At 32.5% G+C, this 16665-nt stretch overlaps 1 protein-coding gene across 7 annotated transcripts in view; it reads left to right on the top strand.

The window, feature by feature from the left end:
- The window catches only part of EXOC6 (exocyst complex component 6), a gene marked incomplete at its 3' end in the record, with an annotated part of 92634 nt that overhangs the window by 37699 nt on the left and 38270 nt on the right, over positions 1-16665 (top strand). For 4 of the 7 annotated variants that reach the window (XM_084290007.1, XM_084290002.1, XM_084290004.1 and 1 more), the window contains 7 exons: positions 743-814; positions 1511-1608; positions 2724-2829; positions 5242-5351; positions 6361-6472; positions 7565-7699; positions 11614-11793. In XM_084290007.1, the coding sequence (XP_084146133.1) occupies positions 743-814; positions 1511-1608; positions 2724-2829; positions 5242-5351; positions 6361-6472; positions 7565-7699; positions 11614-11793 (813 nt within the window). Of the gene's footprint in view, positions 1-742; positions 815-1510; positions 1609-2723; positions 2830-5241; positions 5352-6360; positions 6473-7564; positions 7700-11613; positions 11794-14742; positions 14773-16665 lie in introns of all 7 variants that reach the window. The other 3 variants (XM_084290005.1, XM_084290001.1, XM_084290003.1) reach the window with 1 other exon arrangement.

The following is a 16665-nucleotide window of genomic DNA, read 5'->3' as shown; positions in this document are numbered from 1 at the left end:
TAATGTTTAGATAAACATGTGTTGTCTTATAAGGTGTTGCAAATGAAACCCTTACTTTATTTAAGTAGACTCAGAGCAAAAATTAAAGAAAGCTGAAACAGTCAAAAACAGTCTCTAACCAATTTTACACTACCATGATGCTTTAAATTATATAAAAATAAGTATTTTTGTACTGTATACATTATTGAAAATAATGAAGTTAAGGTAAAAATCAAGTTTCAGTCATTTAGTCGACTAAAGAATTTAATGTCTGACCTTTTTTCATCAAATCTGTAATTTGAGTAAATACTGAGAAAGTATTTTTATAGGGTTTTGCCCTTACATCTGGGAAACTGTCTGAGGTCTTAGCACTAGTTACACCCAGGCTTTTAGTGTTCAAAAGAAATTCTTATGGAAATCTCTGATGTTAATTTAGCAAAGCATTTTGATATATGCTTATATTCCATTACAATAAATGTAATTTGCTGTTTTTGAATCTCAGCTCAACACTAATTTTTATTGCATCTCATATTTTAGTTTACTTTTTCTGAGCTTTGTACTGCTGATATATAATTTCACATAAGAAATTGAGCAAATGCTTTTATATAACTACACTAGGTAAAGATAAGTTAGCATAAGTTGTTTTTCACCAAGGCAGTCAGTTAGGTAAATGGAGACTTTAACCTTCTGTGCTAATGTTCTTTGAAAACATATGTCCACTATTTAAAACCATTTTAACAAAACCAGATTTTCTCTCTTTCAGTCATATTGCAGTGATCCTGATCTTGTTCTGGAACTAAAGAATCTCATTGTAGTATTTGCTGATACTTTGCAGGTAGGTATTATATTAGTAATTTAACTGAAATTCATAGACTCATTTTTTTGCTTTTATGTGTAAATACAGTGCTTTGGATCTCTTAGTCACATATATGAATCAAGTACACAATAACACAATATTTTAAATAATTAATTATATTTTTATATTTCTTGCCCTTGTTCCACCTCTTCACTATTACTAACTTTGTGTATGCATTCTGGGCTATCCAGCTAGCATCTAGTTATTCATATGCATGCAAAATCATTGTTAGCTTTGTAATTTTTTTACGTTTTTGTCTTTTGACAATGTTTTACTTCTGATCTTAAGCAAGAATTAGCATTCCAGCTACTGTTAACTGTGTAACTAGAAGACCAGATAAACATCATTAAAAAGTATTCTTGCAGTGTTTAACAGGCCGATGAAGAAGATAAATTTTTGCATAAATAGGAACTTAAATGTTACAGAAAAATGGGACAAATTTCTGCTTGAAAACTGAAAGCATGGCATAAAATATTTACTAAAAACTTAATATGTAATCTTCTAATTGCAATGGTGTATTTACAGTAGAATAATTTGTTTTATAGAAGGGATAAGATTGAATGATGAGTCTCATCGCAGATTTTTGAAGTGATGTGATAGAATGAATTTATTATTTCTTGAATCTTCCATCTTTATTATTATTATTATTATTATTATTTATTTTTTTTACCTCAGGGCTACGGTTTTCCTGTGAATCGACTCTTTGATCTTTTATTTGAGATAAGAGACCAGTACAATGAAACACTTCTTAAAAAGTGGTCTGGATTGTTCAGGTTAGTATTTCAAAATAATTAATTATGCTTTTCATATTGCATCTATTGTTTTTGTCTTGAAGTTTTCTTGATAGAGTTTTTAAGTCTGGAAAAATTGATTGAGTCTATATGAACTAATTAAGTAGCTAATCTTTAGGGAGAAACCATTGAGGACTGTTTTTATGGTTAATGGGGAGAAGGAACCCTCCTTATTTGGGACTTGATTGGAGAGTCACCAAAGAGAAGGACACCTGTTTTTCTTCGTTAGGAACCTAATCAACCTAGCTAGGCAATTGCTATAGGCCATTAGGTTCCTAATTTAGGTTATCTTAACGTTTAAAGTTAGCTGATATGTGTATCTCCCTGACAAGAGTCCTGACATTGCCAGTACATCATCACGTTCTTTTAATGCACTTGGGTTTCCACCTCATCCTTGCAGTCGCTTAGTTGACCAAGCGACTTAAGTCTGGGAATAGAGTAGCCTGGAAAAACTACTGGAAAACTACTCAAAAGCCTGTTTGCAGATAGGGTATGATGTCTAAATATGCAGATGTTGTTTACCATAAAAGATGTTATATCATAGTGCAGAAAACCTTAAAATGAACTTGACCACTTAAGATTCTCAAGCTCTTTAGACACCTAATATAGTCAATGGACTAGCAGAGAAGTCCAGAGAATACTTCAGTAAAGCTGCGTCCGTTTGTGTAAAGTTCTCTGAATCATCCCTGTTGACTCTATGTACTGAAGTGAGATGTTCTATATATCTCCTTTAGTGTAGGCTAAGTGTAGGCTACCATAATTAACAAACATCTCATTATGGTTTTCCTTGAAGTTGATTAGTTGATCTAAAGTTCCTTTACTGTATTAAAGTTCCTTTACTGTATTAAAGACACACATAGTAAAATGTTTTCAGCTATTTTTGCTCTGTGATAATACATGGTTTAAAGAGTTATCATATAAAAGATACTTTCAATTTACTCTAAAAATAGTTTGGATTTCTGATATTAGAATGATCCCAATTCATAACATTTTGTGGTAGTAAAATTTATATTAATTTACGTATTTTAACTCTGGAAAGTATTATAAATAAATTACACATCCCATTTTTTTTTCCACTTTACCAACAAATTCACCAGGGATATTTTTGAAGCAGACAACTACAGCCCTATTCCTGTAGCAAATGAAGAGGAATACAAAATAGTTATAAGCAAATTTCCTTTTCAAGATCCAGAACTTGATAAGGTAAGGAAAAGTTTTATGTTATTAAAGTTTGCCAAAATCCAATTAGGGACTCATAGGACTGTAATGATGTTTATAATTAAAAAATAATTAAAATTTGAAAAGCTAGGTAGATTAAGAGGCTAAATCACCTTCTCTGAATGTAATTATCTAGTAATAAATATGAAAATTAAAGCTTTAGTCATTTGTTCTGATGCATGAATGAATAATGAAACCTATTGTTTTGTAAACAAATTAATAATATGGTTTAACTAATACAATCTGCCTTTAATTACTTAACTTAAATTTTGTTGCAAGACATTGGGTTTTGTAACCCAACAGTATATTATATATTATAACATTGCAAAAGTACAAGTAATGATAAACAAGGATCTATGAGAGACAGCAACTTCTTTATTTCACTTTGTAAATTAATTATTTGTGTTTCGGCATGTGGGACAAAGCAGACACAAAGAAACTGTAAATAATTCTGCTCTACTGGCATCCCAGTAGGATATTCTTTCATAGCATCAGCCATTCTGTCACTAAAATACGCTTTCACGGAAAGATGGCTAGTAAGTTCTGCTTTCTAAATATGGTTTTGGTAGTACTTATCAAGTAGTATTAGACACATGGTAGAGTCTGCAGAGGGGATCTAAATATAAGAACCACATGACAATTGGAGTAACTGGTGTAGAGGGAAACTGGTTTATTCAAGATCCATCACTACAGACATCTGCAAAAATAAAGAGATATTAAGTCCGTGATTCAGCAGTTCATAGAGAAGAATACATGTAGACACCCCAAAGGACTAATTCCATTTTGATGCATCTGTGACGCCTATTACAGATTAAAATGAATTTCACTTCTGAAAATGTGTATTTCTCTACAATTAATATAAAAAGAGATGAAATGTCTAATATTGCATTATATATTAGGATGAATCAAATTCAGAGCTTTACAAGTAAGTTTATTATAGAAGTTGCTTGCAGCACATTAAGCAGAACTGAAACCAGAACAAGAGTAAATATTTAATATACCAAATCCAATCTGACTAGACAAAAAATTCTTTTCTGCACTCCACTGTTCAGAAATCTAAAGATGGAATGTGCCAAACTCTCATGGTTTGATTATATAATCTAATGTCTGCACTTTACTCCCTGTCCACATTCAGAAATGAAACAATTGGCTTTTCTGTTTTGTTTTGTTTTTTTTTTTCTTTTTTCTTTCTTTTTTATTTTCTTGCTGGTTACTATAAGAATCTGTTGACTGAAAGAATGTTGTGTCCTTCTGTATTGACTAGACACTGTACAGGATTGCACAACAAATTGCTTCTCCTAGATTGTTGACTGTATGAAGGTTGATGCTCAAGCACTGCTGTTAGAACACCGTGAAGATCTTTATAGTTGAATACAATTGCTCTTGTTTTATCGTAAAAATGCATTGCTTGAATCAGATGCACATATATCTGAAGTCAATTTTATCATTAAAAATGTTTTCTATCACTGTTGAATGACACAAACGCATGCACTTATACCACATACATGTCACATCATGTAATTTTAAATAAGGAGCACTGGTTAGAAGGGTGGAAAGTTTTTTTTAATATAAAAACCTTTGTTTTGTTTTTTATGTTTTGTTTTTTAATATAAAAACATTGAGCTGCTGTTGATTTACTCTCTTATTTAGAGAAATAGAATTCTCCTGGGATGATACAGATTGTTAATTATTTTTCTCTTGGATTATGATCTTTCTGTAATAAACAGGAAATTGTTTTGCAGATTTAAAAAATTATATATTCAATAACGAAATACCTGTTTTGTATGTGTAAACATAGTTGAATTTTTTTTGTTCATCCAAATGCAATATCAACTTTAAAAATGAAATGAGAAGTGTAATTTTATTACTGCAGATGACTAGTATTTCCCATGTGTTCATCTAAATTAATGAAAAGAGTCCAAATTATGTTAAAATTTTGTGAATCATCTAGAGGTAAATATATGTCTAAACATTCTTAAGATGCTTTGAATATCTCAGACACATTGGACAACTTCTGATTTTTTTTCCTATTTCCCTTGTCAAACAATAAGCATTTTTTTGAGCCTCTCATCACACTTAAGTCTATATCTTGTCTATTCAGACTGTTTTCTAATGTGTTTGTAAATTGCTTTCTACAGAGGGATCTTAAACTACCTACTGTCTCTAAACTTTATTGCAATTAAAATAAGTGATAATATATTTTGCTTCTAAGCTATTTAAAAGATTCAGAAGTTAGCTCAACACATACCACTGTTTATATTTGATGAAAAACATAAAAGCATAAGAGATTAAAACATTGATAGTGTTAAGTGGTTTTCCAGTTGTTGTGTTTAATGCCAATCTCACCTTAGAATTAGAATTTGAAGTATAAGATAGCATTGTCTTTTATTTTTACAGCAATCCTTTCCAAAGAAGCTCCCAATGTCTCAGTCAGTGCCTCAGATTTATATCCAGGTTAAGGAATTTATTTATGCAAGCCTTAAATTTTCAGAGTCACTTCACCGCAGGTAAGCTTTAAGTCTGACGAATGTGAATGGGTATAAAGTAACCTATAACTTCCAGGTGAACTAACAATACATATTAAATTGAAAATACATTTTCCTGGGTACTTTCTTGTTGTGCTTATTTAATAATTTACATGTATACATTTTTTATATTTAATCTGTGATTTCCAATGCTATAACATATTTCATATGTTTACGTGTGTGTATGTATGCTGTGTGTGTAGGTGAAGGTAGCTTGGCATGGTGAATACTCTAAAGCGGTGCTGGGGCTTTTTAAACACTACTGGCTAATTCAAATAATCTGGAGATTTTTTCTTTAACAAACCCTGTAAGATTTTGAAAATATGCTTTTATACTGATCATTTCAGGAATAATTGTGTAGAACCCCTGATTACTTCAATCTAGCTTTCCCTCTGTAGAGCTTTGAGTTTTCTTCGTGATGATTTCTCTTGCAATGAACTGTTGCCTACATGCTAATTCCCTCTTCTTTTCCACCTTTTTCTGAAGGAAAACATCACAATTCTCCCATCTTGTTTACTCTTGTGCACCTCAGAAGCTCAATTTTAATTACGTAAAATAACATTGTAGATCTGAAATCTGGGTGGTATTTGTGGCTGCTCACCCACTTCTGCACTGTTAAAGATGTAAATGACTCGCTTTCACACATTCTTAATTGATTCAGTTTATAATTTACACGTACTAATTGGCACATGTTGACCTCTGTGGTAACTCATTAAAAAACACAAATTACTCTGTCCTAACTGCTGTGTCAATAAACATGTCCAAAATCTAAAAATAACAAGTTTTGCTTCAACATTGAAATTTAGTTAATGGATAATTTGGTAAGTTAAAGAGGTGTTTTGTGTGTTAGAACACAGACGATTTGAAGCAACCAGATATTCAATGCATATGGTAATTCTGAACATGAAAAGTTCTCTTTGCAAGGAAGAAAATAAGTTTTACTTACACGTGTTGTCATGTACAGCAGAGTTATACTACATGTTTTTTTCAGCTCAACAGAAATAGATGATATGCTCAGAAAATCTACAAATTTGCTGCTCACCAGAACTCTAAGTAGTTGTTTACAGAACCTAATTAAGAAGCCTCATATAGGTTTAACAGAGGTAAGTTTTAAAATACACACTCAAAACTGTGCTTTTATAAGAAAATTAGTGCTAAAACTATTCTTGTGAATTTTGATATAATATAGAATTCAGATTGTATAATAAAAGCAAGTTGTGTTTTCTTTAGAGATGACATTTTTAAAAGGTGAGAGAAGTATGAAGAATTGTCAATATCTACTACATAGATAAATAAAAAAAATAAGATACAGTGTTGGGTCTAGTTGGAAGTATATTTACATAAGGATGCTTACTGAGAGTTAGGTGACAATGAAAGAGCTTTGTCTCCTGTATGATAAACAGGGGGTTGCAAGAAATTACCTGAAAACTCTTACCACTTTGCTTGTATACAGGACTCAATTCTTGTGTTCTGCTTCTGTCTAGCACTTATCAGGACATTGCCAAGTTTATTTTTCCCTTTTTAAAAAAAAAAAAAAAAAAAAAAAGGGAGAAATAGCAAATCACTCTATAAATATTCACTGCAGGCACATACAAGGTCAGGAGACAGCAGGTACTGACATACTGTTATGTCAGTTACTATGCATTATCTGTGTTGTCTAATTTGTGAACTGAATGTGAATAAAGGTCCTTCTTGTAAAAAGATTTATATTATTTATATCAATATCTATATCATATATTTATATCAAAAGCAGGATTGTTACTAGTTGGGGGTTTGGGGAGTTGGCAACCTTATTTTTGAAGTTTCCTAACTTCTTTATGCATTGTGTTTTGTTTTGTTTTGTTTTTTAATTGCAGTAATTGTGTTTGTTTTGTTGTTTGTTTACTTGTTTTTGTGGTACAAGTTATTGTTTTTATTTTGGCAATATATTGTATTTTATTTTCCCTTTTTTAAATCTGAATTATCAGTTGGATTCATTTCACTGAGTAAATGTCTGCAGTCTTCATTTTGAAAATGGCATCATTTGTATGTAAACTGTGGTATTGCTCCTTAATGGTATTTGAAAGATAACTTAAAAATTGCCAGTTAATAGCTGGTAACTTGAAATACTGTAATTAACTTTTAGAACTACCCTTTTATTAAAAAAAATGGCAAAGGGAAAAAGGCTTTATATAATAACTGTTTGTTTCTTGCAGCTTGTTCAAATCATCATAAACACAACCCACCTGGAACAAGCCTGTAAATACCTTGAGGATTTTATATCTAACATTACAAACATTTCACAAGTGACTGTTCACACTGCAAGACTTTATGGACTTTCTACATTTAAGGTATAGTTTATGTCATCTGTTACATGACCATGTGAAAAGTTAAATCATTTATAGTGATTTTAATGTTTTTAAAAATAAAAGGGAATGAGGGGAAAGCTGCACATTTATTCATTTTGAACGTCAAAAAAACCCTGAACTGTTAAGACTTAATTTATAACACTGAGCAGATAAACACCTTTTTATGTTATCAATATTATCTGAAATATGTCATTATATGAGAAGCGCATCCCATTTTTACAGATGCATCTTTTACTACGTTAAAAAATCTTTCAGTAGATTAAGCTTCAAGCAATGTAATATCTTCCATTTCTGAATGGAATCAGGCAAAAACAGCAACTGTAATCTGAAATGTTTGTAATATTTGGTTGTTTTTATTCTACAATAGAAATATTTGTAGTATATTTTCAGACTATGTAATGATAATATAAAAGCAGTATTAAGAATATTATACAAAGCATAAATTATTCAATTCTTTTTAGAATTCATATTTCATTTATATGTCCTTTAAATTTATATGTGCAGTAATGGTCATTAAAATAGAATATGTAGGGGTAAATATAAGTAATTATTTTAATGTATAATTATCTACAAAGAAGCTGTAGTATTTTTTTATCTTTAAATAATAAGAGCTATTCTAAGTAGGAAGGGGAACAAATTGAAGAACATTTATTCCAAAACACTTATATCTACATGACCAAGTGGTTGAGATTATATTCAGAATTGTATATTCAGAAAGCAAATCTATATATGATTGTCTATCCAAGTAGCTTTTTTGGTTTAGAATAGAAGCAAATGTGTGTGTGTCAGGAGGGATGGATGGACTTAGGGGTTTCTTTCTGAAGAAAAGATTCCTACAGAAGAATAATCCTCTATAAGTCACATTGTCCAGTTAGTGCATTCGTTAGTCACCATGTTCAGCCAGTGCATTATCTTCTTAGCCACTTGGGACTTTTATGTAGAAATTTTTGGAGGAGAAATAAAACATTTAAAAACAAAACAAACAAACAAACAAAAAACTTAAAAAAGCAGCTGTAACTTAAACTTTAACGTGTATGTGTTGTTTTTTAAAGATGGGATAAGGAGAATTAATCCTATTTAGAGTAGCTCTGTTTTCTGCACCTATTTTTTTTTTTCTCTTGGTACAATATGTACCCTATCCTACTATAGTATCTCCTCTGGCATACATTTTAAAGGTGGGTGAGGTAACACCAACATTGCCATGCAGTTCATATTTCCAGTTGACACGCAATAATTTTTCCATTAACTTTTTTTTTTTTTTTTTTTCAAAGGGTTTAATGAACAAGGCAAGGCAGAAGGGTTCTGACTTAGTAGCTGTAGCTAGGTTACCATTGTCCTGCTAGTATGGTTTTACTAAATGTTGACCTATGTTGTAGGTATAGGCTGAGTAGTTTTTTTGTTATATACCAGTAGTGTATGTGTATATTTTAATTTGCGTGTATATGGATATTTTCTTGTAAGGTCAGCTCAAGCTCTTTTTAACAGTCAAAGCAAAATGCTTAATGCAGCCATAGTCTAATTTCATTGAAAGGTAAAATGTTCTTTGTGTTTGAATTTCATCTGATAAATGCAGTTTAAAGTTTGCATTACATTTTGTGCTGATTGCTTATGCTATAAGTTATGCTAACTCTACTAAAAACTATTTAAGTTTCATTGGAGAGAATCACAGAATATTATACATGTATTTAGTGAGCATAGGGCCTAGGCACTGTGGCAAAGTACAGAGTGAACAGTGACAAACATAAGAAATTTTTTCTGTTTTCTCTCCTATCTCTTTCCCTTTTCTCCCCTTTTTTCTCTCCTATCTCTTTCCTTTTTCTTCCCTTTCTATCTTAATGAAAAACTACATGTGGTTCCCCAGCTAGCACCTCATGGAGTTTGGTATGCTATACAGTTATTAAATTCATCTCCTGGTAGCAAATCATGTCACATCCATTCTTTCTTGAGTGATCAAAAATTTCCTTTTATTAGCAGTGTTGATCAGATTTACATTCCATGAGATGATCTTACAAATACATCTACACTGTACTTTTTTAATAGAAACCCTCAGACCTATTTCATTGCTACTATATTAGAGAACTGTTTTTCCCATGTTATTATTGTATATAAGATGTCATTTTCAAATGCCATTCAAATTCTCCAAGCATTGTTTAATGGTGCTAGAAGGAAATAATAATAATAAAAAAATGCTAGTTTATTTTTATCAAATTAAACAATTGTGTAGCTTTCAGTATTTACAGCTACACTTTCCAGCTTTGGATGACTGACTGCAAATGTGGATACCATTATATTTCTTTGTCTCTTGAAAGCAGTTTTTGATGCAATTCTGTCATCAAGTTAAGAGATGGAATACTTCCTCTGCATCTGCTTCTTGGAGTCATCTCCTACTGCTAATTCACTCTTTATCGTGCATGGGATTCACAGTGCTGCTTTTCAGAAGTAATTTCTGGGTTTCTAATCTGTTCACAGTTTTCTCAGGGAACAGTGTACAACATTCCTTGCTTAAAGTGTTGGTAGCACAGTGCTGCTGTTGTAACCCAATAACCAAAGCAAAATAAAGTAGCCAAAACCAGGCTTCCAGAAACAAAAACCAATGGGCTGGTCTTGTTGTTGCCATTTAGTAGAACCAGTTAACTGTTGAAGATGATACAGCCACTCCATAAATGACTTGGGTTTTGTTTGTTTTATAAACCAAGTAATCTCACTAAATTTAAGCAGATGTATTTGCTAGCCTTGTTCTTATAGACTGTTGAAACATCATTAATTAGAAACTTTGAACAAAGAATTATCTTTAATTGAAGCTGTTACATTAATAGCCATCTATAAAACTGTGAATATCAACGTACTTCTTTGTTTGAGACATTTTCATATGTGTTAGAGGAGAGCTGTTTAGTGGAAACTTTTACAAGTTGGTTTGGCATTAAAGTGCCATTTTTAGTGAACCATACCTTGATATTGTTACATGGCAGGACCATATGCTTGCTCACTTCCTCCTGAAATGCCTCACAGCCTGGAGCCTGGCAGAAAATTGAATTTGGTGCATACCTTTGGTGCCACCTTTAGGCTCAGGGCCTTTTGATTTTTCCTTTTTTTATTTTTTTTTTTCCTTTCCTTTTTCTTTTCTTATCTACACCTTGTCTGAACTGCCATGATTTTGGGCTGGTTTATCTTAGAGGAAACTTGCAATGGGAATTTTATCCACTTTTATGTTGCTCCAGTGTACCCAACCTATTTTTCCTCTCTAAAAACCCTCAGCAACTGACCAGTTCATTTAAAATTAAACCTCTTTATTGATTTGTTTCTCAAGATCACTGAAGAAAGTTTCATCTTGAGCTTGAATCACAGTATGGAATTTTTCCAGTATCATTAAATTCCAGTCTGGCAAAAACATTCCTTTCCAGCAAGATACACTTTATCAAGCATCTGTAGGTAGATCCCATTGCTTCTAGGAGGATCTGTCCTAAACAAATCAGGCAGATAGCATCATAATCTTGCTTCACAGTAAATGCTAGATGTTATCTCTGATCAGATCATTTCTACATTGACCGGCACAAAAGCAGGATCTAGATAGTGGCAGAACAAAAAGGAGCATGAGGAAGTAGGGGAGTGGTCTGCATCAGTGTGTTATGATCAGGATATGTACGGGAGGGTGAAAAATGATGTGTATTCTTCAGATATACAGCATTAAATTAATTACATAAAAATCCTATGATTGCCGGACCTCCTGCCATAACAGATAAAATAACTACGTTCTTTTGTTATTCTCTTTTTTAGATAGGGTAAGTAAACCTTGTATCAGAGAAAAACACAAGACTTAAGTTTAACTGATGAGAACTATTTATGTTCTAGTAGTATTTTAGAATTCTGACAATTGTGCACTATTTATTTGTTTTCAGGATGCAAGGCATGCTGCAGAAGGAGAAATATATACAAAACTTAACCAAAAAATAGATGAATTTATTCAAATTGCTGACTATGATTGGACAATGTCTGAATCAGATGGAAGAGCCAGTGGATACTTAATGGACCTTATTAACTTTTTAAGAAGCACATTTCAAGTTTTTACTCATTTACCTGTAAGTGTTGAAAAATACGTTTAATTTCAAGCCATTGTAGCTTTATTTTATTTTAAAATACTGATGTTTTGAACAAATATGTGATTTTCGAATTGCATACATGCTAGCAGATTAATTTTCCAGTATTTTCAATACAGACGTGTTTTCAGATGTTTCACTATGTTGATGATGCTTATCTATCATAATTAGAAAAATGCTTCTGAATACTTTAGTAATAATTGTAACAACAGCTAATTTACAAAACAATTTGTAAATAGGTGGTTTTCTAGAGCGAGCTAGCCCTCAACTGGCCTTCTGTGTACAGTTCTGTATACACATTCATTGATTTAAAGGACACCGAATTGGTGTAAGTCCTGCAATTGTGCAGAATATTCTGGTTCTCCAAAGTTGTTTTTAGTTAAATAGTCATTTGATTCTTGTTAAATAAGCTTCCTTGAACCAAGTCCTTGTTCTTATTCAAATATATTCTTTGTCACTTTGTTCTAGGTAAAAGGGCATTGGCAACCTGTTTTGTGTGTTCATTGTTATATTCTGTTGTCTGATTTCCCCTTGCTTTAAGATAAAAAAGACAATTTCTAATTTGAGTTACCATCATAATAGTTTATACCTTTGTAAGTATGGAGTAACTTTAGTAAGTCTTTTGAGCTGCATCTGCTTTTCATCAGCTTGTCCTTGGCTGCTACCGTCACACTGATGTCTGATTGCTTTACCCACATGCAGTGCCTATCAGGAATTAGTTCTCAATGCATAGAATGTTTTGAGGCTCCAGAGTGGAAATAAAATATAATTTATTTATGTGCGCAGCAAAGTTTGAAGTTGCTGGCATAGCAGGCTTCTCAGGTCTTCTAAATCATGTTAAGTGGTTGTGATTCTTTAGTCTATTTTTTTTAATTACTCAAAGACATAACCAACTCAAAATGTATCACATAATGTTTATGTGAATGGAAGTATGAGGCATGTACTTTCATGCCAAGTAAGTCAAGCATTTTTTTTAATAAAGAATAGCATGTTTGTTAGTTAATTTCACTGTCACTTTTTGTCACTCTTTGAACAAATGGCATTGCTCCTCAATGGCCATATGCATATAGCAGCTGTGAACAATGATGTACAGCTTCTAGAGAAAGATGTAAAGAGGTTTATCATGACTGTATGTTGTGATATACCTGTTCTAAAATGGGGCCCAGACAGAAATAATGTTCTTCTATGAGCTGAAATGAAAATGTGGTTTCCTTGAATGAGATAGTTTGTTAGGAGGGTTGTGAAGATGCTACTATGGCATTAGGACTTAGCATGAAGGGAATATGAATAAGCGCCTGGGGACACAAGCCAAACTTTTGAGAAAACTAGTTCCTATGAGGAGGTTATTCTATAATTTCTAACTCTGGCCAGGTAACGGGCTGGGGCTGTACAATTGACTAGTCTGCTCTGGCAAGAGGGTTCTTCTAACTTGACTTATACCGTGCATCACTTACTGTTCTGGCTTGGCAGATTATAGAAAAATACAGTCCTATAAATGTTGTTGTGCATGAGCTGTGAAGATTATATGAAAATGTGCATACAGTTTAATTTTGGTGATTCTAATTTTCATTATTTTCATTAAAGATATTTTCTGTGGCAAGCTCAAAAGTAGGTTCTTTTCATTAAAGATATTTTCTGTGGCAAGCTCAGAAGTAGGTTCCATAATTCAGGAAAACATTAAGTGCTGTGGAGTCATAGGCAAAACTAGATTAGCATATGGCACAGTTAAAATTTAGAATAATTTTAGTATTCATTTTCATTAACAGAATAAGGATGTCACAGTGTCATTTCTATAACAATTTTTGTATTGCTGGCAGAAACAGCAAAATAGTTCTTCAGAACCATGCCCGTAATCAGAAATCAAAGAACAAAAGTTCTGACCACTGGTTGTAATTTTACTAAAGAAAAGAGTGGGACAGGTAGAGGAACCTCTTCTCTTACTACCATAGTGGATCCAATTGTGCTATAGTGCTAGGGCTTGGGGCACTACTTTGCTGCATTCATTCTCCATAGTCTCATTCAAGGGTTACTCACATTCTCTTTGATACTGTTTCAAAATCTAGTCTTATGGTAAAAGTGTTAGGCTATGTTCTTTAACAATTGTTTGGCTGTTGTCAAATTCCTGCCATTAGAGTCCTGTCTTGTTTGAGATGTATGTGTAAGCTGTGTAAACACATGGGGATGTCTCCTTTTGTGCTCCCACATGGGTCTATACAGAATTATTTCTGTAGAAATGTAGACACATGGAATTGCTAGAAACGTCTTACACCTCCAAATGTTTTTTCTTTCAAGTTTTATATCATAATTTTTCTTCTCTGTATTTATGCACTGTGCTTTAGTGTCAGTTTGGGGAAAGAAAATACATTTATTTAATAAATTATAGTACCAGTTATAGTACCTTTTTCTTTATGTTAAAAAAATATTAATGCATTGTGTTACATTTAGATTAGTACTGTCCTAAGCCATTCTAAATTTTGTGTGAAATACGTTAATAATGTACAGATAGTCTCTATAGGCCAAGACAGTAAGCATGGCATTTATTTTAAAACCAAAGTATTTTGGAATTGATTATTTGTGGTAATGAAAACTTTCTGGAAAGGCATATCAACAGATGTTTCCTAATTTGAAGGATTGCTAATTTGGTATTTTGGCATACTTGTCCTTATTACAGAAAAACATTTTATTATTGAGTTATTATTACTTCAATTATAATCTCTTTGTTGGGCCTTGACAAAATACTATAAAAGTTCTTTTGTTTTTCTTTTTTTTTAAAGAAAAAATGAATTATGTAGATATAATTGTTATTTTTTGGAACTTTTCCTTACCTTTTATTACTACCAATTTTTTATTCTTTTTTTTTTTTTTTTTTTTGATGTTGACAGTACATCTTAATTTTTTTTGTTTTGATTGCCTTACTGGTTTCCTTCTCAGAATAACAACAATGACCATGCAGCTATGTCGGTAAGTAGATGAAAGATGAAGAAAAAGCATGTGATCTGAAAAACTATGAACTGCCTGCAGGCTTATTGCTTCAATGTTTAATCATTTAATAAAAAGATATTTCTGTTTTGCTGATGACTTGCTGTGTACCTTGTGTGATTGCATGCAGGAATCAGGTTAACGACTAACGCTGAGTTTTCATGCACTTGAAGGGCAGGAGCCCTAAAAACCTTGCAGAAGGGTGGTGGGGTGTGCATTGCATCCCAAATGAGATCATTTAGAGGAGGCTGAAACCTTTTGGAAGTGAGGTCAGGTATCAAAATGCAGCTATAAGGCATGCATACAGAATAGAGGTGGAGTGACAAAACAAAATAAAGAATCAGTGAAAGTTCCATTGTTCCTCTGCTACATCTGTCAGAGGTCAAGGGAATGTGTATGCCCAAATATATATTTGTTTAGAAGATGATGAATTACATTTAAAAATTCTTCCAAGTTCTGATTATTTTTAGGTCATCAATTCATTTGGCATAAGCATTTTAATTATAATGAAAATGTTGAAATTCATATAGTTACTTTTAGTAGTTTTCTGTGAATATAGAGTTCTGGTTTATCAGCTCTGATGTGTTTGAATCTTATTGCTGTATGCTGCTTAATTGAACAAATGTACACTGTGCCATTCACTATTTAAGTGAATAAATGTATAAGGCATTACCATACACAGTGTGGGGATTCATATTTTTACAGTTAAAATTACATCTCCTCAGGGAAGAAATAATTAACTCAAGACATTGTGTGTTTTAGATTAAGGGTAAAGACTGGAGCAAAAGCTTTGAAACTCAGTATCTAACTGTTCCACAGATCTATTCTCTGCATTCAGTAAAGCATACACTTCAAATAGATGTGTAAGAGGTGGGCAAATACGAAGCAGTCATTTTATTCTATTAATTAAAACCTTCAATTTATGTTAAAACAATTTAGAAGTAAAATAAAACATATCAATCAAAAGGGAAAATAACAAACAAACAAACAAAAAAAACCAACAGTAGTACCAGTGTTATTGTCTAGGACTCCTTGCTGTATTTTTCAGTAATTTTCAAGAGTAGCATTAGAAAGCTTCAGTTATTATATTTGTGTGTGGTGTGGATTAGAATGTTTTATCAATGGTAGCCAGACATCTGGACTATTTTCTAACAGGACAGCACTCTTAGACTAGATGCCAAAAACAGTAGAGGGAATCTTGGTGTCCTGATTTCCAAGGAAGTTGTAAGTGGATCCAAAGTACCTTGTGTCAGAGTGTGTAGAGAATGTCTTTAAAGCTGACTAGCATACATTAAGTAGCAAATCCTGTTCCTGACTGCCAAAAAAATACGTTGGATGTATATAAAATTATACTACGTTTGCTTTTTTTCCTTTTAATTTTGGATGGTTATAATGTTTTCTCAGGATTTTTAGTTTGCACCTAAATTTATCCTGGTATTTTACATCAGATAAAACCAAAGCTTAATTCAGTTACTCAGCCTGGATAGAGCCTATCGCACCAACTAGCATGCTTCCTCTACAGTGTCATCAGAAGAGTGTGCTTTAAGGAAAGTTGTTAGAAATTAAGTATCAATTTCCAACATTAAAGGTCCTTAGTAGTGTGCTCAGTTTTCCTTTATTTCTGATGGGGTGGTCTTAAGATTGGTGATCTCATTAGAAAGTCAGCAGTGCCTTGAGGAACTTGCCTCCTTGTCTTACAGAGGCTGGGACACTGGAGCCGAAGTGCTGTGGCTGGGAGTCACTGCTGAAGCAGTTTTAGTATGTGACCCAGTAAGAGTGAATTCCAGCTATGGTTTTATTTTAGTCTTTCTGTCTGTGCCTCTAGGGCTGTTCTCATCTCTTTCCAGTTAATTTACCACTCCAAATAATAGAGAG

The sequence above is a fragment of the Netta rufina genome, assembly GCF_964035555.1.
Source record: "Netta rufina genome assembly, chromosome: 7".
NCBI lineage: Eukaryota > Metazoa > Chordata > Aves > Anseriformes > Anatidae > Netta > Netta rufina.
This window is presented reverse-complemented; position numbering and strand designations above follow the sequence as displayed.